The sequence below is a fragment of the Aquarana catesbeiana genome, linkage group LG01 (genome assembly GCF_042186555.1).
Source record: "Aquarana catesbeiana isolate 2022-GZ linkage group LG01, ASM4218655v1, whole genome shotgun sequence".
Classification (NCBI taxonomy): domain Eukaryota; kingdom Metazoa; phylum Chordata; class Amphibia; order Anura; family Ranidae; genus Aquarana; species Aquarana catesbeiana.
The window spans coordinates 500444095-500471838 of NC_133324.1; the positions used below are offsets into that span (position 1 = coordinate 500444095).

The window sequence follows — 27744 nt, forward strand, 5'->3', positions numbered from 1 at the left end:
TCCCAAAATTTTTTAATTTTCGGGCATGTCCACCATATGTGGAGATATGTGCCTCTCTCCTCACATCCCCTCCAACAACGTGCTTCTCCCTTTGGGAGCATTTGTGCTATGCGGACAGGGGTACGGTACCATCTGGCCAGGAATTTATATGCCATCTCCTGTGTATGTGAGCTTATTGATGAGGTATGAGTTGTTTTAAACAATCTCTTTACCTGCAAAGTTGAGAACCTCCCTCCTATCTCTCTCTCCCACTCCTTAATAAAATAGGGAATTGTAGTACTATTGATGTTGAGTATTAATTTATACATCCTGGACAGTAGATGTTTAGCTTCTGGGATTTTCAAGTTCCAGGATTCAAAAACTGTGAGGGTATTCAGAGGTCTAATCAGGGACTTCCTTTTATTATAAAAATCTGTAATTTGGAAATGTCTCCACATAGACATCGGAATATCCCCCCAATCCTCTATCAGGTCTTTTAAGGGGGTCAGTTTGCCCGATGGTGCTATCCTCGCACAGGTTACCCCTCCTTCTCTTCCCCACCCTTCTAAGTTCTTCTTATCCTCCCCTGGTTGAAACCAAGGGAATCCCTCAAGTGGAGCCAGAGGGGAAATCATAGGTGCAATTTTTCCTTGGGCATTTACCTTATCCCATACTGATAATGTTGTTTTAGTTATAGGCGATGTCCATTACGACAATCCCCTATTCGCAGTTGGAATCCAGGGTGCCCCTTCTAGATCTCTACCAGCTATTGTTTTTTCCAGGTTTACCCATATCTTGTTTGCAGAGTCATGGCGCCAGTTTAAAATTCGGACTAGCGCCATGGCTTTATAATATAAATTCAAGTCTGGTAATCCTAGCCCTCCCTCCTCTTTATGTCTCCTGAGTATATCATATGATATTCTTGGATGTTTGTCCCCCCATACAAATTTTGTAAGGGCCCTTCTTATCTGCCCAAAAAAAGTTTGTGGGAGTGTTATAGGGATGGTGTATAGTATATAAATAATTCTCGGTAAGACATTCATTTTTATTGCATTCACTCTTCCAAACCAGGTCATCAAATGCCCTTTCCAGCTTTTCAGATCTCTCTGTATATTTGCTAACAATGTGCCATAATTGAGCTCATATAACTTCTTTAAGTTCGCTGTTATATTTATCCCCAAATATCTCAGAGAGTCCGTGTTCCAAATAAAAGGAAAGCCATCTTGTATGGCCTTCCTAATCTTAGGGGGGACATGGCTTGGCATCAGAGTTGATTTTTCAGGGTTTATCCTAAAATTAGATAGGGCTCCAAACCTCTCTATTTCCCCCATCAGTTCCTTTAAGGATTCCCGTGGTTTCGATAAGTAAAATAAAAGGTCGTCCGCATAGGCCGATACCTTATGCTCAACTGCCCCAATGCGGATCCCATTAATTCCTCCATTCTTCCTTATTTTGCACAAGAAGGGTTCAAGGATCAGGGCAAATAACAGGGGTGATAATGGACACCCCTGTCTGGTCCCATTCCGGATCTCAAAACTCTCTGATAACCCTCCATTTACCTTAACCCTTGCTCTGGGATTATTATACAATGCCAGAACCCACCCCATCATACGTTCTCCCAGGCCCACCTCCCTCAAGACTTCCGACAAGAAGACCAACCAACCCTATCAAATGCTTTTTCAGCATCCATAGAAATCAGTACCCTTGGAATTCGCTCTGGTCCATTTTGAGCCCAGTGCAATATCTGTAAGGCACGAATTGTATTATCTCTGGTTTCCCGTCCTTTTATAAATCCCGTTTGGTCTAGTTGTATTATTTTTGCTATATGATCTTGCATCCTAAGGGCCAGGATTTTGGATAGGATCTTCGTGTCGGAGTTCAAGAGGGAGATGGGCCTATAATTAGCACACACCTGAGGGTCCTTCCCCTCCTTCGGGAGGACCGTCACATGTGCCATCAATGCCTCTGTAGACAATGGGCTAGAAGTTTTTATAGAGTTGAGGTAGTCGCAGAATGACTGGGCCAGCTCTGGGAGAAACTTTTTATAATATATGTTCGTAAAACCGTCAGGGCCCGGGCTTTTCCCCAATGCTAGTCCTCCCACCACTTTTCCCAGCTCCTCCACTGTAATTGGTTGTTCCATTTCCTCCAGTGCTGCAGTTGAAATTACTGGTAGTTCTGAAGTCCATAGGTACTCCCTGATCTCCTGCCTCCCTCCTCCCGCCTCTTCTCCTCTTTTGTCCCCCTCTATATTATATAGGGATCTGTAATACCTTTGGAATTCTGCTGCTATTTTATGGGAATCAATAACCTGTTTGTTGCCTACTATTAATTTATGAACGTGCCTTGATTCCTGTTGTTTTTTTAATTGTCTCGCTAGCAGTTTTCCCCCCTTGCTACCTTGTTCATAAAAACGGTGCGCAAAGTATCTTTGCTTGTTTTTAACTTTCAGATCTAAACTCTTGGTTAACTTAAGCCTCAGCTCCAGCAGCTTATTATCATCCTCCGAATCCCGACTGTTTTTATGTTTTATCTCATTTCTATGTATCTCCTCTAAGATATCCGTGATTTCCTTTTGTTTTTCTTTCTTAAGGCGTGACCCTTCTCTCCCCTAATAACCACTTTATGTGCTTCCCACACAACTTGATTGGACACCTCATCTGTTCTATTGATCTCAAAATACGATATCAGACCCCCCTTCAGGGTTTCAAAGGCCCTTTTATCATCCAAAATAGATTAGTTTAGTCGGCAGTTCCTTTCTTTTTTGCCTACACCCCCCATTCTTAGGCTCAAAGCAACTGGCGCATGATCTGATATCGTAATTGAGCCAATCCTGAAGATTTCACAAGATGTAAGTCAAATTGATCCACCAATAATAGATCAATCCGCGAATAGGTATTATGTATTCTTGAGTAATAACTATAATCCCTTTCACGGCTATGCAAAATCCTCCAGCTATCTACCAAATGTAGCGCTCTAAAACTCTTTTTTAAGTGTCTCTGAGCTCTACATGATACTACTGTCTTACCAGACGAGGTGTCCATTTCAGGGTCTAGAGTGAGATTAAAATCCCCTCCCAATATCAGTATACCTTCCCTCAACTTTTCCAGTTTTTTCATTGTTTTTGATATAAAGTCTACTGTACCATTATTAGGGGCATAAATTGATGCAAACGTGTAACATTGATTCTGTATTCTTCCTTTTACACACAAAAAACGCCCTTCCAGATCCCTCTCCACTTCTACAAGTAAGAAAGGAATTGTTCTATTAATTGCTATTGTAACACCTCTAGCTCCGCGAATAGGTGAAGTCGAGTGAAACCATTGATTAAATGGAAAACATGGCAATCTGGGGGTCGACCCTGCTGTGAAGTGCGTCTCCTGGAGGAATACAACATCTGCCTTCTGGCTGCGCAGTTCACACCAGAGGCGCCCCCTCTTATTTGGTGCTCCTAAGCCCCCTACATTATACGATACTATCTTCAATTCTGCCATTCAATCTATCCATATACAGCCCCCTGTACCTGTCTCCACGATGCTCCAGGAGGACCCCTTTCTTCTCCATATATATCCCCACTCTGAAAATAAGAAAATGTACGATGCCCGGGATGGATTAAACATACTGCGGAAACTGAAGAAGAGCGAGGGGGGGAGAAAGAGAGAGAGAACCCCCCCCGCCCCCAACCCCCCCAAACCCCCCCCGAACCTTCCCCCAACAGACACACATACACATACACATCTTATATTTCCTATCATCTCCCCTAATTGGTGGATCCATCTCCCTATAGGTATACCTCACTTCCCTGAGATTGTCCTCCCTTCTGCCAAACTGCAGAAAAATTAGTCCCCCTTTTGGGACTTTCCTATCGGGGCAAAGATGTTTCACGGTATGGATTAAGGAAATCCGGTTTCTCCCTGGGCCCCAAGAGCAGGAGGAGCCGTTTACCCTGTAAATAATATTAATTCTAAAGACAAGAGACAGACATATAACTAGGACTCTGCTTGCAAATTTGAAAGGTTATCCCATCCCAGGGGTCCAGTGACAAGAGGGAGAGAGGGGGAGGGGAGAGAAAGATCAGACAAGGGAAACCCCCCCCCAACCCCCCCTCCCATCCCCACCACCCCCCCCACCCCGCCACCCAACATCACTCCTTTATTTATAGTCCTATAATCATATTTGTCCATCTCTATTATTCTTCCTTCCTCTGCTCCTACTTGGGACTTGGTTCCACTGTTCTGGACGTGGCAAAGGAGCTCTGGAGCTATTCAATCTCCAATCTGGGAAATCGACCGGCGGTAGCCCCAAAACTTCTGAAAATTTTTTAAAATCATCCTTAGTTCTCAGAACTGCAGATTTTCCCTCTCGGGATGCCTTTACACAAAAGGGGAATCCCCATCTATATTTCACTTCCGCCGCTCGCATAGCTTCCAATAGAGGTCTAACTGTGCGACGTTGCATTAATGTCCGATATGATAAATCCGCATAAAGAGAGATCTGATGCCCTTCATATACTATCCTTGGGTTTTTGCGTGCTGCATTCATAATTGCCTCTTTCAAAGTAAATTTATGCAGTTTACATATAATATCTCGGGGCCTGTCCATACTCTGATTGGTGAGAGACGTTGTACGGTGCACTCTGTCTATTTCGATAACCTCTGGGGATTGTGCCCCCAGTATTTGACGGAACAACTCAGTCACCAATTGTGCAAGATCTGCAGCCCCATTTCTCTCATTTAAACCTCTTATACGGATATTCTGCCTGCGTGTTCTATTTTCTTGATCATCAATTTGATCTAGTAGTGAGTTTAGTTTTTCCTCATACTCCTTTACTACTTCTTGAGTATCCACCACCGCTTGCTTGAGATCATCCTGGGTCATCTCAATTTCTTCCACTCTGCGTCCCAAAGCTATTGTATCCTCCCTGACCTCTTCAACCATTTGTTTGCAGGACGATTCCACCATGGAGATAAGTAGTTGTATGTCATTTTTAGTGGGGAGAGATCTCAAGTGCTCTCTAAATTCTTTGTCCAGGTTTAACCTCACTATTTCAGGCTGATATATTTCTTGCTCTGTATTGGGGGATTGGGTCAAGGGGGTCGTATGGGTCCATTGCTGTTTCTGTGCTACTATGTTGCTATTAGCAGCTTCCATTTCTCCTCCATGCAGCTTACTCCAACCTCCACCCTCCCCAGCCTTCTCCCCCAACACAGTTCTGGGTTCCAATCCCCCATTTCCCCTTGTATCTTGTCCACCCCGTCCTCCTTCCAACTCTTGGCCATCTCTGTGGTTCTCATTATAACACAGTCCCACCACTTCATGGTTGCCTTGCTCATAGCATACCCCGCTCTCAGCCCTCTCCGCTCCCCCCTCAGCCAGGTCTCCCATCCTCCTTAGGCTCCGCTGACCCTTTAATGGCGTCTCCTCACCTTGTTTCTGGCTGCTTTGGGTGTCTGACACCGCAGACCTCGCCCCTCCATGTCCTGACAGCCTCCGTTCAGCCTTACTTTGTTCCGTGTTCTGCGGTGACAGGTAGGCTTTCATACTGCCAGACTGTGCCTTCCCCTTTCCACAGGGAGGTAATGCATTACGTCTTCGGGCCGACATCTCTTGGCTGAGTGGGGAAGTCTCGTGGAGGGGAGGGATTGCTTTTCAATGCCGATACTCTCCGCTTCCCGTCCCTCCGTGTCGGCGTCTCTGGCTGCTCTCTCCAGACTTTTTCTCTCCTTTAAAAGTAGCCGACAAAGAAGATATAGAAGCTACCACCAGGGCATCCCTGTATCCGCTGTCCCTGTGCCGGCGTCTCTGGTGGCTCTTCCCCCGGCGAAAGGGAGAAGCTATGGGCAGAGAGGAAGGAGCTATCGTTAGAGCTCACCGCTCCTCGTGTCTCTCAGAGCCCGGGAACCTCCGCACGCTCACGCAGCGCGCCTTCTCTCCATACCACGCCCCCTCAGTAGTAGGCTAATTAGAAAGTAAGTAAGGGGAAACACATGAAAAGTGGGGTAAAGCTGCAACTGATGGATAGATATAACAATACAGAATTTACAGGAAATATTTAATGTTTACTTGACTGAATTAAAAAGAAAAATTATTTTTAAAAATGTTATTTTTAGATCTAGCAATTATAAATAATGAAAGAAAATATAGTTACATAGTTAGTCAGGTTGAAAAAAAGTCCATCTAGTTCAACAAATAAAATAAAATATGTACAAAACTCTTTAAACATTTTTTTTATGTCACAAATCTACACAAACGAATACATAATATCAAGGTAAAAAAAACACGACATATTTAAAAAAATATTTACATATACTAGAAAGTTTTGATTTCATAAGTACGCATTTGCTCTAAAACTCCCAAATTAGCTATGGTGCAACCACCTTATCACATAATTATTGAAAAAGATGCAACTTAAATTAAAGTGTTACATATTCTCAGAATAGACTCTGGAAAGTCTTAAAATTTGTTAGAAAACATAACATTTCCAAACAAATGACATCATGATGGTCAGGGAGAATAATTATAGAACATATCCAAATTAATAAAAAGGCATTTATATAATACATTTTATATTTTTCAAGTGTTTTATAGTAAAGGATTTTCAATAGAAGTGCTGAGTGAATATTTAAAAGACTGGGGACTTTATTGGAACATATAAAATATAAAATGAAAACGGTACAGCAAAGGTCCTTACTAATTTAAACCCTAATGCTCACATTATGTTCAGTAATCCCATATAGGTACACTACTAACTGTGACTTAGGTGCCTCTTTTTGTGTAACATGCTAGCTAACATACCAAAGGCAGTAAGCAGCTCAATAAAGTTAATTCATTTTACGTATCTTAGTGCACCTGCACCTTATATTACACAACGTTAATGTCAGCAGCTTTTTCACTTAAAGTAGATATTTTGTTTCATGCTCAAAAGTCCTTGTGAGCAAAGTCCTACAACTCATACCTTTATGCCAGTGTTGTACGCTTTCAAATATAATTTAACAATAACAATAAAAATGTAGTTAAGGGCATTTGTTTCTCATTTTGATCGCAGGTAGCACCACAGCCACTGTGGTTCTCAAAAGATATGCCCAATCTGAGAAAAATGAAGGAGCTTCCTTACCATCTTCTTAACGCAGGTGACATTGATGAATTGCAAAGAGAAATTCTAGGTATGTATTCCTGACATTTTTTATTTCTTTTGACAGTTACTACATATATGCTGCAAACTAAGAATGCTTTCAGAAATAGAAGTATTAATAGTTTATTTTTATCAATTAACAAATTGAAAAGTAAATGAACAGAAGAGAAATCCAAATCAATATTTGGTGTGACTACCCTTTGCCTTCAAAACAGCATCAATTCTTCAATTCTTCTAGGCACACCTGCACACAGTTTTTGAGGGAACTCTGCATGCGGGTTGTTGCAAACATCTTGGAGAACTAACCACAGATCTTCTGTGGATGTAGGCTGCCTTAAATCCTTCTGTCTTTTTATGTAATGCTAGACAGACGATGATGTTGAGATCAGGGCTCTGTGGGGGCCAAATCATCACTTCTAGGACTCCTTGTTCTCCTATACACTGAAGATAGATTTTAATTACATTGGCTATTTGGGGTCGTTGTCCTGCTGCAGAATTTGGGGCCAATCAAATGCCTCCCTGATGGTATGACATGATAGATCTGCCTGTATTTCTGAGCATTGAGGACACCATTGATCCTGACCAAATCTCCTACTTTATTTTCTTGTTAAAAAATCTCCTACTTTACTTGTAGAAATGCAGCCCCAAACTTGCAAGGAGCCTCCACCACAATTCACTGTTGCCTGCAGACACTCATTATTGTGACACTCATCAGCCATTCACAAACAAACTGCTTTTTGCTACAGCCAAATATTAAAGATTTTGATTCCTCAGTCCAGAGCACCTGCTTCCATTTTTCTGCACCCCAGTTCCTATGTTTTCATACATAGAACATATAAACTAAAGGGCTCATTCTTAATTTACAGAACTTTTTCACTCCAGCCTAAGATTTTTGCACAGTACTGTATATATGTATAATTTTTATATTCGTTATCGATAATGAAAACCCGCAGAAACAAAATTTTTATGTTTAATAATCTCTCACCAACTTAAAAACTCCCGCACCACAAGATGACTCAAACTGCTGTAAGTCAATGACATAAGCAAGTGGGAAAGAAATTACAGGTACTGTTGCTGTACTGCCTAGAAAGTAAAATTATTACTGATTGCTTGGTATTATCCATTTGTTATTAGAGTATTGCTTTTGAATGAAATGTTATTTAAAGGCAGGTATGACTTCCCATTTCTTTTTTGTTTCTATTGTTAGCTTTTGCTCCTTTAAAAGGACCCTCCATTGTGGTGACAGAACTAATCTGTTTGTGATTTAAAAGGCCCGTGTTGAGGAAGAGGTTGATAATTTTGCCTGATATCAGTCAGTCAATACCTAATTGTTAAATTATGACTGGTTCCTCTACATTTACAGTATGTCATCATACTACTGCTGTGCTTATGCCCAAAGCTTAAGGCACCCACTTGAACCCTGCTGTGTCAGGAGACAGATCTGTTCATGTATGCCTAGTTTCACTGTCAGGTCAGCCCTCGGTTTGATGGCTACGTCTGACATTGGCTTTAGGATTGGAGATGAATGTAGTGGTTTTGGTGCAACTGATTTAATCCTGAAATTACAGATTTTGTGTAATTTCACAGAAGCCAAAATTCTTATTATTCTACATTAAGCTTCTTAATTTGAAATTGCATAAAATGTGTTTTTCCTTTAGAGGTTATGTTTAGGGTAGTTTAGGTTATTTATTTAGTTTGATTTACCCCCCCCCCCACACTTTCTGTATTGGTGTACAGTTGCTTTACATTTTTAATTGACCGTGTTTCATTTTTGTGAAATAAAAAAACATACAATGTTGAAAGGTCCCGGAATGTTGAAAGGAGCTTACGTAAACCTCATGAGTTATTTAAAGCCAATTACACTCTTAAAAGTCAATAAATCCTTCCTAATTTCACATTATTATTATAATTATACAGGATTTATATAGCGCCAACAGTTTATGCAGCCCTTTACAATATAAAAGGCAGACAATACCGTTATAAAACAATAAAATACAAGAGGATTAAGAGGGCCCTGCTCAGAAGAGCTTACAATCTAATAGGGTGGGGCAAGTGGTACAAAAGGTTGTAACTGTGTAAAATGAGCTGATGGAAGTGGTAACAGGATTAGTTGGAGACATGATAGGCTTCCCTGAAGAGAAGAGTTTTGAAGTATCACCTGAAAGTAGCAAGGGTAGGGGATAGTCGGACAGGTTGAGGTAGCGAGTTTCACAGGATGGGAGAGGCTCTGGAGAAATCCTGGAGGCGAGCAATGGAGGAGGAGATGAGGGAGCTTGATAGTAGGAGGTCCTGAGAAGAGTGGAGAGGACGGTTTGGGTGATATTTGGAGACAAGATTGATGATGTAGCTCGAGGCAGAGCTGTGAATGACTTTGTATGTTGTGGTTAGTATTTTGAATTTAATTCACTTAATCATTGGGAGCCAGTGTAGGGATTGGAGGGTTGGCAGACACTGAGCGGTTGGTAAGATGGATAAATCTGGCAGCAGCATTCATGATAGATTGAAGAGGGGATAGCCTATAGAGAGGCAGGCCAATGTGAAGAGAGTTGCAATAGTTAAGGCGAGAGATTACAAGGAGTGGATGAGGAGCTTGGTGGTTTCATTTGTTAAAAAGGGGCAAATTTTAGAGATGTTACAGAAGTAAATTCTACAAACATCTGACAACGATTGGATTTGAGGCTTTGTCATGAATGTCACGTCTACCTCAACGCAGGTGGTCAGACACTATAGCTAGCTACTGTGTGCTTCACCTATAGCAGCCCCTTTTCCCTTAAGACAAGCAGGCCTACAGGTACTTGGTTGCCCCCAGGACTTATACACAATGCTATAGTGTCTGGCCACCACGCCAAGGCAGATGTGAACAGCCAAGCAAACAGACTACTTGCAGTTTAACAGACTGATAGCTTGGTTTTAAGATGGTCCAGGTAATAAGGCAGGCTGAGTTTGGGGAATAGTCCAATATCCGATCCAATGACAATCTAGGTGAAAAGCAGGCTGAGTTCAGAGAATAGTCCAATATCTGATGCGGGTCATACACAGGGAAATCCAACAACAAAGCAAGGCAGACAAACAGGAGGCTTGAACAGGAACAATGCAGGTAACTGTCTCTATCACAAGCAAGGGATAGTGTTCAGTTTGCTTATATCAGGTGACTGATCAGATCAATCATCTTGCAGGTGAACACAGACAGGGTAAAAGCAACAGCCAACACCTGGGTGCTGGAATGAAGAACAGGGGTACTAAGTGATCATGACAGGCTGAAAGCACAAGTCAGAGTCCAGGATTATACCTAGTACCCTGGCGTGAGGGGAGGGACTGATGGTTGCATTGATGATTTTGATGGAAAAGTCATGGAGGGGGGCACGGGCGGGGGGTGGGACTATTAATAGCTTGGTTTTAGACAGATTGACACATAGCGTCTATTGCCTTTCTCTTAAATGGCAAAATTTCACAGAAATCCCATGATTTTACAGACATAAAACTTTCCATTCCATTTATCCATATTTAGAATTAAATGGAAACAATAGAAAACAATGGAAATGAGCATTGTTACCGTCTATATCTCACAGCCAGTGCATTTAATTAAAAGAGACAAATATGCTGTAGTAACCTTACAGACCAGAATTACTAGTTCAGATTGAGCTAGGTGTTATGATAGAATATGCTACCATATTCTATTTATTAATGGATGTACTTTTTTAATGTTTGTTTTGTAAGAAATAGTATAAAACCTATAAAATAATGTCTACAGGTAATATGAACTGGATATCTAGCAAAATTGTTGCTTGTGGAATCAACAGTTCCATCAAAGACTTTGATATGTGCTTGAAACACATTGACAATAATGAGTCCAAGCTTGTGCATGACACACTGCGACTTTTTCAACCCACTATCAACTTCATTGAAGGTGATATAGGTGAGTTTTCTGTTTTTCTCTTTAATTTAAACCTTACAATTAAATTATAATGTACCTAGATTTGAAAGAGATTATTTAAAGAACTTAATGTGAACCTACAAAAAGATCTGAGTTTTACATAACTCATAAATGTAATGGTAGAGGATGCAAAAGTCTGCATCTTTAATATGAAGGGGGCATGCTATATTTCAAAGACAGTCATGTGGTGATACAATTAGACATAAAAAAGTTTTTTTTTTTATCAGCGATCATTTTGTTTTAAATTTGAATATTGAATTTTACTCTACAGTGGTTGGTGCTTTGAATCTATTGTTATGTCTTAAAGAATTCCTGAGACCATGTACATGATATTTACTCAAAGCCTAGACTATTAACGATCATATGTTGACTTTTAGCCACCTGTGTAATCTACTTTTCAGATAAACTAACGTGGAAAAATAATTATTTGCACATAGCAAAATACATTTTCTGTATGTACTTGTAGGGATATACTGCTGTCTACTGTTGGCTGCTTATATCACAGTTTAATGTATAATTATGTACATCACTTCCTGACCCTGTGGTCTGGATTAGGAAACCAGAAAAGAGAAAGTGAAGGGAAAGAGAGACATACACATGTCCTGGTAATGCTATTAACTCCTGGACCAGAAGTGACTAGTATACACCACTAAGGAGGGACTGTGCTGCTGTGCTGCTGTGTGCCCCCTATTACTTTTCTGGGAACAACCCAGAATTTGGGATTTTCTTTTACTTTCACTTTTAATCGTTAAGAGGACAAATAGAGAGGATACATTTCCCTAATGGAGGTACAGACAGCAATAAAAACTGACAAGTGTTCTAATCCCTCTCCACTGTATTCAAAACAAAAAAAAATGTGCCTTTAGTTATATTTTAAGTCTCTGACGCAAAGGCAGATTCCACATCATCCCCAGGGGCCCCTGCAACTGGACTTTACTGCAACATTCATCTAACAGTGTCTCTGTTAATAACTATACAGTGTATACCCAGGTATATGTACACATTTCCACTAGGACTCCAGGCTAGTGTGCTTAATGTGGTTCCTATACTAAACTTCCCAAAACAACCTGTAAACACTTCCTCTGCTAATGGTGGTGAGGAACACCTTCTCTTCTGCTGAAAATGGTCCATTGAGGTTCGCTGGGAAACTAACACATCCTTCTGTGTCCCCATCTGCTCTTGCTGGTTCCTCTTGCCTACCTCCACGTCCCCACTGTTTACTGCAGTAACATGGAGGTAAGCAAATAAAGTAGCAGGTGAGACTAGTATTTACAGCCTTCTTTTACAGGCATAGCTTTCTTTGGAAAGTTTAGTATAGTGACACAATTGCGTTAAATGTGGCTCTTTTTTTTCTGATATCAAGGCAGAATCAGGTACATAACCTAGAAGCAAGTAAAAATCAACTTTTAATAAATAAATAACTGGATTAAATGTTGGCTATGTATTATTTTCCTGGTGCTTGTTGTAAAGCAAAATGTGTAAAAATGGAAAATTGTATACTCAACTTTCCGTAATTTTCCTGGTCCATCTTCATGGTAGCATACACTGGGGCGGAGCCACAACCCATTATATGCTGCCATGATGCGCCAGGAAAATGGAAAACTGTATACTCACCTTTCCGTAGTTTTCCTTTCCTGGTGCATCTTCATGGCAGCATACAATGGGTTGTGGCTCTGCTCCCATTGTATGCTGCCATGATGTGCCAGGAAGGTAACTTTCCAGAGGAATATTGTAGAAGAACATATTAAAATATGACAGTTTATTGCTGAGAACAAACAGGACTTCCAGGTGGTATTTGTTTGGCTTAACCATTTCTTTGTAAAGGGCTCTTGTAATCAAAACTTTTGTTATTTCCCTACAGATCCCTGCATCATATATGTAGAGATGTTGGCACGGCTGCATTTCTTTAAACTGTCCTGCCCATCTTTAATTGGTGACCTCTGTGAGCAATGTTTCACCTGGTTTGAGCAGTATAAAAATCCCACCTTTATTCCTATAAGTGGATTTTTCCAGCCCCCTGGTGGACCTCTACAGACCACTCTTACAGGATTCAAGAAAGGTATTTGATGACTTGATGCCAGAATACCAAGACTATGGGATTGATTTACTAAAGGCAAATAGACTGTGCACTTTGCGAGTGCAGTTGTTCCAGAGCCTAATAAATGAGGGGGAGGTCTGCTGACTTGCATCATCCATTTATGTGCTGTGGGTCTCACTCTTGACAATGTTTATCGCGCAAATCCAGTCCAACTACCAGGGACTCTGGTGAAGGACAGGTATTTCCACACCCTGATTTTGGTCAGAGCCAAGTTCAATCCCACTAGAGTCTATAAGCATGCATGCCACTTCTAGATTGTCTAAAGATCTGGTCTGGATTCATACAGATTCAACTTAGCAGATCTAATATTTTTTATGTATTAATGCTTCCTCCTAGGCATCACAGTAATGGAAGTTTGCCCGTACAAGGATCTTGTTGTTGTAGGATCTGATGATGGCACAATGATAGTGTGGGACATAAAGGACATTGAAGTGATTCACACATTAAATGGTCATTCTGGTAGGTGTTAAAGACAATCCCAAAACACTAAATATAAGAAAATGAAATGATTTGCTTTGAAAAGTATAGATGTATACAAAGTTGGGAAAATGACCTTAGACGCAGCATCTTTTATTAACAAATAAAGAGTTACACAATGGGTCTATTTTGAAGTCCACCAAAAACTGATATTTTAGTTTTTGGTAGAAGCTAGTGGACCATCTAACATTTTCTCATATTTGACTCTTGATCTCTCTGGTCTGTTGCAACTGATGTAGCCGTAAAAACATCTTCTTATTCTTATTTCTGGATTTTCTAATAATTTTATATAATGAATAATGAAACTGGAGGAGTTGGAACAGCTCAAGGGGGACAGGAACTACATTTCTAAGGTGCGTGAAACAGTGCCAGCCACTATGGAAGCTGGCAGCTTCCCCCCTTCTTTGGGCAGCGCGGCATTTAGCACATTTTTTTCAGTTCCAGCCATTATGCCTTAGATAATATCACTTTTTGGTGGACTATCCAAGTAGTTCTTTTATCATTTCAGCATGTGGCCAAAAATAGAAAAAAATCTTGCATGTTAAAGTAGAGCTCCAGGTTACGAACAAAATATTAAATCTGAAAATGCCCCTGTCCTGGTCAAATACTTCTTATTTGCTAGTAAATTTGCAATTGTGTGACTGCTCCATTGTCATTCATCCTCTTGATGTGGTCTGATAGTAGGTGGGTAACATCTGCCCCATGTCACAAAGGCAGGCAGCCACAAAGAAATGACATGTCCCCAGTGAGCCCAACAAATCAAGCTGCTGGGGGGGGGGGGGGCATGTCACTCAATGTCTGTGAGGATTACTGGACAGGACAAGAACAACTTTGCCACTAGTATGCTCACTTGCTGTGGTGGTGTCACTACATTTGTTGTGAACTGCCTTATAACATGGATTATCCTGGATTTTAGGAAACCCTAAAGATAATGATATGACACCTGCCAGGTCAGTTTTTCAAAGTCAGTAACTCTAGTTAGTAAATTTAAGATTATGTTAGTCATTGAGGGCGAACCTTTTAAAAAGTAGGTAAGTGTGTCTGTGGCAGCTCTCATATTCCTGTCATCACAAGTTCCTTTTAAAAACAAGAGTAATTTTAATTTATTGGGCTTATTTATTATAAGTGGAAAGTGTAATCTGGTGCAGCTTTGCATCAAAACAAATTAGCTTCCAATTTTTATTGTCAAGCTTAATTGCACAAGCTGAAGTTAGAAGCTGATTGGCTACCATGCACGATTGCACCAGATTCTGAGTGCTCCAGTTTTAGTAAATCTCCCCCACTGTGTCTACTTTCAGCTGGGATACTATGCATCCAGGTTTTTGGTCAAGGAACACGCGCAGTCTCTGGCTCTCTTGACAATACCCTGCTCCTGTGGAATCTGGTAACTGGTAAACATTATCTGACTATTCAAGAAGACCACACAATTTATGAAAATGCCTATCTGCATGTGGATGAAAAGAATGGGATAGTTTATTCAGCAGCAGGATCTCAGGTGTGTACATTTTTTTATCTAGCAATGAATTCTACAAAGTAAACACACAACTAAAAAGATTTTGGCTTCTTTGGCAAAGCAGAATAAAAACTGCAAGGATGTGGAAAAAGAGTAACCTACAGAACTGATTTTGCTGCTTTTACCATTCATGTCAATGTCTCCTAGAGGGTATCTATAACTGATAGTGGCAGTCTCTAATCCCACTGCTGTCACCAGAGTGTATTAAATGCCTAAACCTGCACAGGGGATATCCAGCCTGTGGGATAAGAATCTGCACTAGCAGACTGAGGGTGATCATTACTGGGGTTGGTTAACTTTGGAGTTAGCCCTTTACACAAACAGTAGCTACTACCATGTGTTTTAATGGAATTCAACACTCACAGCATCTGTTGTAGCAATTCCTATCTTTAAGAAATGTCTGTGCCAGAGGGTAACGTAATAGAGTTTAAAATATCATAGCTTTCTTCCAAGAGGTAAGGATTCTTTAATTTCTGATTAGAGCATTTTATGAGGAGAAAGTTATTTTAATGAGAAGTAATAAAAAATAGGGCTAGACAATATTTACAGAAAATATATTACAAAACAAACAATAGGAAACAGTAAAAAAAAATGAGTTTAAAAGATGAACATAATTAGCAATGTTTGCCTGGACTGGATTCTGCTGCAGTGTAACTCCAATCTTATGTATTAAGGTCATTAGCTGTCATGAATGACTCTTAGGGACCCTTCATATTTTTGGTGGTAAACAAGATCTACAGCTGCCAATGGCAGCAGTTTTTTGTTGACAATCCAGGGGGTGTCACTTAACCGACCCCCGCCCAATTAAGAGTTTAGGGATGTGATGTAAATATGCTGAAATGTTTTATTAAAAAAGAAGTATGGCCAAAGCTTTTTTGGCTATACTTCTCTTGTTGGTCACAGGAGTGCACTTATTTTTGCTCTCCCGTGACCCAGAATCAGACAACAATGGGCTAAACAACGGGCTAAAGTCACAGAGCCACTCCAGGCTCTGGAAAGATCCCAACCGCATTTTTAGGATCCACCTAGAGCCCTCACGGACAGCTGGCTCTAGCTCTCAGCACACAGCTGTGCCCACCTCTCCTCCCATCGCAGGAAGTGTTGGAGGAGCAGAGCAGAGGGTGGTAACTAGAAGTCACCACTCTCTGATCAGAGCTGACCAAGAACTGAGTGTTCAGTGGTCATGTGATTTCTTAGTTCTCAGGCTTAGAGCCAGCGGGGGACAGCTGCAGCATAGAGGTGAGTATGTATGTTTATTTTTTTTACACACCCAAAAAGGTTTGGCAAAGTGACACGTGGGGTGGAAACTTTTTAAAAGATGTCATACGCTAACATCATGATTTTTTGTTGTGTATCTGCAAACTCAAGACCATGAATTGAGGTGTTTGCTTGAATTGCATCGACGAGAAGCACTAGGGCCAAGATAAAGAGAATTGGGGATAAGTGGCAGCCTTGGTGGGTGCCACAGAGGATGGGGAAGGGTTTGAATATGAAGCCCACATTCTTTTAGAGGTGATGAGAGATTTGTGTATAGAACTGCAATCCAAGCTAGGAATTCTTCCCCAAAGCTCCACTTACCGAGTGCAAAAAACATGTATTGTCATGATATTGTGTTGAAGGCTTTGCAAACATCAAGGCAAAAGTAACAGTCTTCAGGGATACAGATCTTGCTAAGTGAACGAGCTGTATGACATGCCACATATTGTCTCCTGTTTGCCGTGATGATACAAAACCTACCTGGTCTTTCTGGACAAGTCTATCCCGAAATATACTGATTCTGGTGGCCAGTATTTTAACTAAGATACAGTATCTCACAAAAGTGAGTATACCTCTCAAATTTTTGTAAATATTTTATTATATCTTTTGATGTGACAACACTGAAGAAATGACACTTTGCTACAATGTAAAGTAGTGAGTGTAACAGTGTAAATTTGCTGTCTCCTCAAAATAACTCAACACACAGCCATTAATGTCTAAACCGCTGGCAACAAAAGTGAGTACACCCCTAAGTGAAAATGTCCAAATTAGGCCCAATTAGCCATTTTCCCTCTCCGGTGTCATGTGACTCGTTAGTGTTACAAGGTCTCAGGTGTGAATGGGGAGCAGGTGTGTTAAATTTGTTATCGCTCTTACGCTCTCATACTGGTCACTGGAAGTTCAACATGGCATCCCTGAGGATGTGAAAAAAAGAATTGTTGTTCTACCTAAAGATGGCCTAGGCTATAAGAAGATTGCCAAGACCCTGAAACTGAGCTGCAGCATGGTGGCCAAGACCATACAGCGGTTTAACAGGACAGGTTCCACTAAAAACAGGCCTCGCCATGGTCAGCCCAAAAAGTTGAGTGAGCATGCTCAGCTTCATATCCAGAGGTTGTCTTCGGGAAATAGACGTATGAGTGCTGCCAGCATTGCTACAGAGGTTGAAGGGGTGGCGGGTTAGCCTGTCAGTGCTCAGACCAAACGCCTCACACTGCATCAAATTAGTCTGATGGCTGTCATCCCAGAAGGAAGCCTCTTCTAAAAATTACATAGTTACATAGTAGGTGAGGTTGAAAAAAGACACAAGTCCATCAAGTCCAACCTACGTGTGTGATTATATGTCAGTATTACATTGTATATCTCTGTATGTTGCGGTAGTTCAGGTGCTTATCTAATTTTTGAAACTATCGATGTTCCCTGCTGAGACCACCGCCTGTGGAAGGGAATTCCAAATCTTTGTCGCCCTTACAGTAAAGAACCCTCTACGTAGTTTAAGGTTAAACCTCTTTTCTTCTAATTTTAATGAGTGGCCACGTGTCTTGTTAAAATCCCTTCCACTCAAAATTTTTATCCCTATTGTGGGGTCACCAGTATGGTATTTATAAATTGAAATCATATCCCTCTCAAGCGTCTCTTCTCCAGAGAGAATAAATTCAGTGCTCGGAGACTTTCCTCATAACTAATATCCTACAGACCCTTTATTAGCTTAGTTGCCCTTCTTTGTACTCCCTCCATTTCCAGTACATCTTTTCTGAGGACTGGTGCCCAGAACTGGACACCATACTCCAGGTGCGGCCGGACCAGAGTCTTGTAGAGCGGGAGAATTATCGTTTTATCTCTGGAGTTGATCCCCTTTTTAATGCATGCCAATATTCTGTTTGTTTTGTTAGCAGCAGCTTGGCATTGCATGCCATTGCTGAGCCTATCATCTACTAGGACCTCCAGGTCTATTCCATCCTAGATTCCCCCAGAGGTTCTCCCCCAAGTGTATAGATTGCATTCACATTTTTGCCACCCAAATGCATTATTTTAAATTTTTCTACATTAAACCTCATTTGCCATGCAGTTACCGACCCCATTAATTTGTTCAGATCCTTTTGCACGGTTTCCACATCCTGTGGAGAAGTTATCGCCCTGCTTAGCTTAGTATCATCCGCAAATACAGAGATTGAACTATTTACCCTATCCTCCAGGTCGTTTATGAACAAAATAAATAGGATTGGTCCCAGCACAGAATCCTGGGGGACCCCAATACCCACCTCTGACCATTCCGAGTACTCCCCATTTATCACCACCCTTGGAACTTGCCCTTGTAGCCAGTTTTCAATTCATGTACTCACCCTATGGTCCATGTCAACAGGCCTTCCTTTATCTAGATGGCAACTCACCTCCTCATAGAAGTTTAATAGATTGGTTTGGCAAGAATGATTCTTCATAAATCCATGCTGATTACTGCTAATGATACCGTTCTCGTTACTAAAATCTTGTATATAGTCCCTTATCATCCCCTCCAAGAGCTTGCATACTATTGATGTTAGGCTAACTGGTCTGTAATTCCCAGGGATGTATTTTGGGCCCTTTTTAAATATTGGTGCTACATTGGCTTTTCTCCAATCACCTGGTACCATTCCAGTCAGTAGACTGTCAGTAAAAATTAGGAACAATGGTCTGGCAATTACTTGATGGAGTTCCTTAAGTACCCTCAGACGCAAGCCATCTGATTTATTAATGTTAAGTTTCACAAGTCTAATTTTAATTCTGTCCCCTGTTAACCATGAAGGTACTTCCTGTGATGTGTCATAAGGATAAACACTGCAGTTTTGGTTACTGAAGCCCCCCAATTCCTTCGTGAAGACTGAGGAGAAGAATTCAATACCTTCGCCATCTCCCCATCCTTTGTAACCAGATGTCTTGTTAAAATCCCTTCCACTAAAAAGTTTTATCCCTATTGTGGAGTCACCAGTACGGTATTTATAAATTGAAATCATATCCCTCTCAAGCGTCTCTTCTCCAGAGAGAATAAATTTAGTGCTCGGAACCTTTCCCTTATAACTAATATCCTCCAGACCCTTTATTAGCTTGGTTGCCCTTCTTTGTACTCGCTCCATTTCCAGTACATCCTTTCTGAGGACTGGTGCCCAGAACTGGACAGCATACTCCAGGTCCGGCCAGACCAGAGTCTTGTAGAGCAGGAGAATTATTGTTTCATCTCTGGAGTTGATCCCCTTTTTAATGCATGCCAATATTCTGTTTACTTTGTTAGCAGCAGCTTTCATTGCATGCCATTGCTGAGCCTATCATCTACTAGGACCCCCAGGTCCTTTTCCATCCTAGATTCCCCCAGAGGTTCTCCCCCAAGTGTATAGATTGCATTCACATTTTTGCCACCCAAATGCATTATTTTAAATTTTTCTACATTAAACCTCATTTGCCATGCAGTTACCCACCTCATTAATTTGTTCAGATCTTTTTGCACGGTTTCCACATCCTGTGGAGAAGTTATCGCCCTGCTTAGCTTAGTATCATCTGCATATACAGAGATTGAACTATTTACCCCATCCTCTAGGTCGTTTATGAACAAAATAAATAGGATTGGTCCCAGCACAGAACCCTGGGGGACCCCACTACCCACCTCTGACCATTCCGAGTACTCCCCATTTATCACCACCCTCATAACTTTCCCTTGTAGCCAGTTTTCAATCCATGTACTCACCCTATGGTTCATGCCAACAGGCCTTCCTTTATCTAGATGGCAATTCACCTCCTCATAGAAGGTTAATAGATTGGTTTGGCAAGAATGATTCTTCATAAATCCATGCTGATTACTGCTAATGATACCGTTCTCGTTACTAAAATCTTGTATATAGTCCCTTATCATCCCCTCCAAGAGCTTGCATACTATTGATTAGGGTTGTCCCGATACCGATACTAGTATCGGTATCGGCACCGATACCGAGCATTTGCCCAAGTACTTGTACTCGGGCAAATGCTCCCGATGCTTCACCCGATACCTAAAAGTCAGCTGTGATCGGCGCGTGGGGGAGATACAAGATTCTCCCCCAGCGGCTTTCAGCTGCTTTAGTGACACAGCGGTGATCGCTCACCGCTGACTGTCACTGCATTATCCTCCATGCCCCCTCCTTTCCTCTGTGCCTCTCCGCTGTCCCCCTCCGTTCTTCTCTCTTTTTCTGTCCCCCTCCGCTGTCCCCTCCGTTCCTCTTTCCTCCTCTGTGCCTCTCCGCTGTCCCCTCCGTTCCCCCCTCCTTCTCTGTCCCCCTCCGTTCTCCCCCTCCATTCTCCCCCTCCGTTCCTCTTTCCTCCTCTGTGCCTCTCCGCTGTCCCTCCGTTCCCCCCTCCTTCTCTGTCCCCCTCCGTTCTCCCCCTCCGTTCTCCCCCTCCGTTCCTCTTTCCTCCTCTGTGCCTCTCCGCTGTCCCCTCCGTTCCCCCCTCCTTCTCTGTCCCCCTCCGTTCTCCCTCTCCGTTCTCCCCCTCCGTTCCTCTTTCCTCCTCTGTGCCTCTCCGCTGTCCCCTCCGTTCCCCCCTCCTTCTCTCTCCCCCTCCGTTCCGCCGTCCCCCTCCTCCTTCCTTTGTGAATAGACAGAGTCAGCTGACTCTGTCCATTCACATAACTGAAACATTGTAATCTCTTGTGATTACTATGTGTCAGTTTATGAATGGAGAGGAGCCGCTGTCTTCTCTCCATTCATTCTCAGTGCAGCTGAGGCTGCAGAGAAAGGGACTGGGGAATCTCTATCCTCTGTCTCTTTCTCTGTCTCAAGGGGGAGATATCAGGGGTCTGTTAAGACCCCTGATATCTCACCAAAGCCCCCCAACAGGGCTGATTAAAAAAAAAAACAAAAAAAAAAAAAACACATATTGCAATAAAGAATAAAAAAAAATTATTGTAAAAAATACAAATTGTAAATTTAAAAAAAAAAACAAAACAAAACACACACACACACATACACCGTTCACCCCCCCCCCCCCAAAAAAAATAAAAAAAAACAGTCACGTTCCTTTAAAAAAAAGTATCGGTATTCGGTATCGGCGAGTACTTGAAAAAAAGTATCGGTACTTGTACTCGGTCCTGAAAAAGTGGTATCGGGACAACCCTACTATTGATGTTAGGCTAACTGGTCTGTAATTCCCAGGGATGTATTTTGGGCCCTTTATAAATATTGGTGCTACATTGGCTTTTCTCCAATCACCTGATACCATTCCAGTCAGTAGACTGTCAGTAAAAATTAGGAACAATGATCTGGCAATTACTTGATGGAGTTCCCTAAGTATCCTCGGATGCAAGCCATCTGATTTATTAATGTTAAGTTTCACAAGTCTAATTTTAATTCTGTCCTCTGTTAACCATGGAGGTACTTCCTGTGATGTGTTATAAGGATAAACACTGCAGTTTTGGTTACTGAAGCCCCCCGATTCCTTCGTGAAGGCTGAGGAGAAGAATTCAATACCTTCGCCATCTCCCCATCCTTTGTAACCAGATGTCCTTCCTCATTCTTTATGGGGCCAATATGGTCTGTCCTCCCTTTTTTACTGTTTACATTCTTAAAGAATTTCTTGGGATTTTTTTTTGCTCTCCTCCGCTATGTGTCTTTCGTGTTCCATCTTAGCTGCCCTAATTGCACCCTTACATAATGTAAGATGATGCTTAAGAAAGCCCACAAACAGTTTGCTGAAGACAAGCAGACTAAGGACATGGATTACTGGAACCATGTCCTGTGGTCTGATGAGACCAAGATAAACGTATTTGGTTCAGATGGTGTCAAGCATGTGTGGTGGCAACCAGGTGAGGAGTACAAAGACAAGTGTGTCTTGCCTACAGCCAAGCATGGTGGTGGGAGTGTCATGGTCTGGGGCTGCACTAGGGAGCTACAGTTCATTAATGGAATAATGAATGCCAACATGTACTTTGACATACTGAAGCAGAGCATGATCCCCTCCCTTCAGAGACTGGGACGCAGGGCAGTATTCCAACATGATAACGACCCCAAACATACCTCCAAGATGACCACTGCCTTGCTAAAGAAGCTGAGGGTAAAGGTGATGGACTGCTCAAAGCATGTCTCCAGACCTAAACCCTATTGAGCATCTGTGGGCATCTTAAAAAGGAAGGTGGAGGAGCGCAAGGTCGTGGATGTCGTCATGGAGGAGTGGAAGAGGACTCCAGTGACAACCTGTGAAGCTCTGGTGAACTTCATGCCCAAGAGGGTTAAGGCAGTGCTGGAAAATAATGGTGGCCACACAACATATTGACACTTTTGGCCTAATTTGGACATTTTCATTTAGGGGTGTACTCACTTTTGTTGCCAGTGGTTTAGACATTAATGGCTATGTGTTGAGTTATTTTGAGGGGACAGCAAATTTACACTGTTACAGAAGCTGTACACTCACTACTTTATATTGTAGCAAAGTGTCATTTCTTCAGTGTTGTCACCTGAAAATATATAAAAAAAATTGCAAAAATGTGAGGGGTGTACTCACTTTTGTGAGATACTGTATATCAGTGTAAAGCAGCTGTGAAATAGGGCTATACCTGGACAATGAGTGAGAATCCTGCGATGGCTTGGGCAGCTTTTAAGGTTTTTGGTGGAAAGACTTTCTGAAAATAGTTGAAAATTACTACTAAATGTGAGATAAGAAAATCAGAAAAGCGAGAAATAGCCCTCTTATTTGTTTTGACATTTTTATAAATGATAATAAAAACTCTGTAATATCAGAGTTGAGTGCAGTTTTTTGTTGATCCCGAAATGGTGGGGAGCTGAAAACATTGAAAGAATTCTTCTGCTTTATCAGCGCTGTGCATAAAGCTGAGATAAGTGTCGGTGAAACTCAGAAAGTTTTTTGACTGGGTTACTAGTGAGCCTACTCTGGCTAGTTTGAAGGGTAATAGGCCGTCTTTTCTGTTCAAAGCAAAGCAGGCATTTTGCTAACATAGCTTTGAATTTATTGCTTTGTGTATAGAATTTTTGTTTTGTTCAACAAAGTGTTTTTTTTTGGGCAATATCTATCAAACATAGGTTTTATTTTGTACTAACCCTAGCTAAATGCTTTCAAATGTGGGGTTTGGGTTGGTTTTGTGCAGTTAAGAGGCATGTTCAACTTGAGATTCGAGTTCTATTTTGCATTTATCTCTCTGTCTTTTGCAGTGAGAAGCAATCTACATTACGGAATCCTAAGGACTGCTTTGTATGCTTCCCACACCACTGCTGGCAAAGATATGGAGTCCCTATTTGTTAGGAAATATTCTGTGGTGATTGATTTAAGCATGTTTAGCACATCTGAGTGGATTAATAGCAAGTTGCTGAGGGACCAAGAGGTCTTGTGAGGTCTTTGTGATAGAGGGTGAAAGTATACTATAGTGGGTTCATAGACCATGATACAGATGAGATTTTAGCTCTAGAGAGCACTAGAAGAGTAGATCGCTTGACCTAGACATACAGTGCCTTGCAAAAGTATTCACCCCCTTGGCATTTTTTGTGTTTTGTTGCCTCACAACTTGGAAATAACATGGATTGTATGAGGATTTGCATCATTTAATTTACAGAACATGCCCACAACTTTGAAGATGTTCTTTTTTTTTATTGTGAAGCAAACAACAAATAGGACAAAATAACAGAAAAGTCAATGTGCATAACTATTCACCCCCCTAAAGTCAATACTTTGAAGAGCCACCTTTTGCGGCTATCACAACTCCAAGTCACTTTGGATAAGTCTCTATGAACTTGCCACATCTTACCACTGGGATTTTTGCCCATTCCTCCTTGCAAAACTGCTCCAGCTCCTTTAAGCTGAATGGTTTGCACTTGTGAACAGCAATCTTTAAGTCTGACCACAGATTTTCTATTGGATTGAGGTCTGGGCTTTGACTAGGCCATTCCAACACATTTACATGTTTCCCCTTAAACCACTCAAGTGTTGCTTTAGCAGTGTGTTTGGGGTCCTGCTGGAAGGTGAACCTCCGTCCTAACCTCAAATCACACACAGAGTGGTACAGGTTTTAGAATATCCCTGTATTTAGCACCATCCATCTTTCCCTCAACTCTGACCAGTTTCCCAGTCCTGACTGCTGAAAAACATCCCCACAGCATGATGCTGCCACCACCATGTTTCACTGTGGGGATGGTGTTCTTTGGGAGATGTGATGTGTTGGGTTTGCGCCAGACATAGCGTTTTCTTTGATGGCCAAAAAGTTCAATTTTAGTCTCATCAGACCAGAGCACCTTCCTCTATACATTTTGGGAGTCTCCCACATGCCTTTTCGCAAACTCAAAACATTTTGTTTGCTGAAAGTAATGGCTTTCTTTTCTGGCCACTCTGCCATAAAGCCCAACTCTATGGAACGTATGGCTTATTGTGGTCCTATGTACAGATACTCCAGTCTCTGCTGTGGAACTCTGCAGCTCCTCCAGGGTTACCTTAGGTCTCTGTGCGGCCTCTCTGATTAATGCCCTTCTTGCCCGGTCCGTGAGTTTTGGTGTGCAGCCAACTCTTGGCAGGTTTGCTGTTGTGCCATGTTCTTTCCATTTGGTTATGATAGATTTGATGGTGTTCCTAGGGATCATCAAAGATTTGGATATTTTTTTTATAACCTAACCCTGACTTGTACTTTTCAGCAACATGTACTTGTTCGGAGAGTTCCTTGGTCTTCATGGCAGTGTTTGGTTAGTGGTGCCTCTTGCTTAGGTGTTGCAGCCTCTGAGGCCTTTAAAAAAGGTGTGTATATGTAATGACAGATCATGTGACACATAGATTGCACACAGGTGGACATCATTTCACTAATTATGTGACTTCTGAAGGTAATTGGTTGCACCAAAGCTTTTTTTGGGCTTCATAACAAAGGGGGTGAATACATATGCACATGCCAATTATCATTTTTTTATTTCTGAAAAATAGTTTTATGTATATATATTTCAAATTTTACTTCACCAACTTAGACTATTGTGTTCTGATCCATCACAAATAATTCAGATTAAATAAAAAATAGGTAAAAAGCCAAGGGGGATAAATACTTTTGCAAGGTGTAGTCCCTAAGAAGGGGGTTTAAATCTCAACAGGTATCTACAAAGTCTGATATATCCTGGAAATTGGCATATTCAAGGTAAGAAGAGGGACCACATGTTTTTTATTTATCAGGTTTTGGGTTAGTGAATAAATCTGGGTCATCATAAAAGATGATACATTTACCATAAGTTACTACAAGTTCTAGGAGTTGTTCTAGGAAGAGGAGTTGTGTTGGAGGTGTAATAGCATCAGAATGTTTTTTCAGAGCTTTGGATTTCTCTTTGCAGCAGTAGTTAGCGCTAATATATAAAGATGTTGATGGAAAAGACAACTAATAATAATAAACCTAAAATTGCTTAAAGTTGCTGCAGCTGTCACTAATGTGCTCCCACAGATAACAGTATACAAATGAAAAAAAATGTGATAGCGCTGCAATAATACAATCTATATGAAATAAATCAACAATTCATCTAACGGTGCAATATATGATAAAATATTTTAAAAAGTGAAACAAAGTTCAATAAACAGTGAATGATAGTTTCTTCAGTGATATATAAAAAAAACAAATGCAATCCTTCTTCTAAAGAACATCTTTAGAATGAAATAAACAGTGCATAAACAGATCACAATTAATCACTGTATCCACAGACATCTGAACAGCAATTGTAAAGAAATAAGAATCAGCAGAAAATAAATAAATTAATAATAAACAGGGGAATGATAAGACGATCATCATAACGATCGTTCATATTAACTGAAATATGATTAACTTAGTGTCCATTCAAACAAATAAAATATAGAAAGTTCCAAAAAATATTAAAATATTTAGGACAAAAATTAAAATTAACAGAAGAGGAATTAATTAGTACATTACTCCAACTCACGTTTTGAAATATAATTAAAAAAAAAAAAATAATATAATTAAATAATTCCCAAACGTGTGTAATGATAATATAATAAAAATAGAGGATTGAGATAAACATAAAAAATATGACCTTAAAATAATTTATAAAACAATTAATATCAAATTCAATATTGTGCCCTGAAGGATATAAAGTTTCCATCTCATGTATCCAGAAGGACTCACGTTGACTCAAGGATTTAACCTTGTTAGTGCCCCTCCATTGTGGATGGTATTTTTCTATCCCCCAAAAAAGGGGAGAGGAGGGGTCTTTGTTGTGATGTATTGCATAATGTTTGGAAATACTGTGCTTAGAGTAACCTTTAATAATATTTTGTACGTGTTCCCGAATTCTTTTTTTTTCAAATAACAGTTTTTATTATTGTTATCATTCGTGTTAGCAATACAGAATAAAGAAGCATAACAAGTCTCAAATATTATCCAGCATAACTTATCCACAATATCAAACATGTACTTATGATATAAAGGTATTGAGTTTGTGTTAAATTTCAATGATTTCTCAACGTTTAACTTTTAGCAGTTCCTTTTGTAGATAAAGAATGTTAATTCAGTTAATTTGTTGCCAAACAATGCCTGTGGTAAAACATATCTTTAGAACCTGTGGTGTAGAGGGATAGGTGGGAGTAAAGGAAGAAGAGAAAAGGAAAAGAGGGGAGAAAAAAAAGAGAGATAGGCCATCTGAGTAAGGTTGGTACCTGGTCATGGTGGATCCTCCCGGAGATGCCACAGCTCCCAAACCCCGTTGTGTGCCTCCAACCTATCTTGTATTCTAGCCGTCATTTTCTCCATGAGTTCAACATCCTTAATTCTAGAGTAAAGATCTTCGACAGAGGGTGGAGTACTGCTTTTCCAATTTAGGGCTACGAGGCATCTGGCTGCTGTGAGTATGTGCCTTACTGGTTTCTTATATGGTGTGCGAAGTTTAAGTGGTGATAGTCCTAATAAGAAGAACTTTGGGGACGCTCGAACCTGCATTTCCAGAAGGTGGGATAGTAGGTGTTGGACCTTGTCCCAAAAAGGGGTAATCAGTGGGCAATCCCAATAAATATGTATGAGGGTGCCTTTTGCTCCCTGACATCGCCAACACCGATCTGAACTAGTGGGGAAAATTGCATGGAGCATATCTGGAGTCATGTACCAGAAGAACAGGATTTTATATGCATTTTCTTTATAAAGTGTGCACATTGAACTCTTAGCTGTCTGTGTCCATATCGCCTGCCATTGTGCTATAGGGAGTTCCTCATCAAGAATTTTCTCCCACTTAAGCATATAAGAGTGTTTGCCTTGCTCTTCTAAGGAGATGGCGTTTAAAATCTTATAGATTGCCGATATGATACCTTTCTGTGCGTTACCCGCTAAAATTATAGTTTCAAACGAGGATGGGGAAGAGAACTGCAAGTTCGAGGTTATAGTC

General features: G+C 40.9%; 1 protein-coding gene across 1 annotated transcript in view; it reads left to right on the forward strand.

The window, feature by feature from the left end:
* Positions 1-27744, forward strand: part of NWD1 (NACHT and WD repeat domain containing 1) — a 122839-nt gene that overhangs the window by 43018 nt on the left and 52077 nt on the right. The window contains exons 10-14 of the mRNA XM_073592867.1: positions 7025-7142; positions 10863-11027; positions 12907-13104; positions 13480-13602; positions 14919-15115. Coding sequence (XP_073448968.1) covers positions 7025-7142; positions 10863-11027; positions 12907-13104; positions 13480-13602; positions 14919-15115 — 801 coding nt within the window. The remainder of the gene's footprint in view (positions 1-7024; positions 7143-10862; positions 11028-12906; positions 13105-13479; positions 13603-14918; positions 15116-27744) is intronic.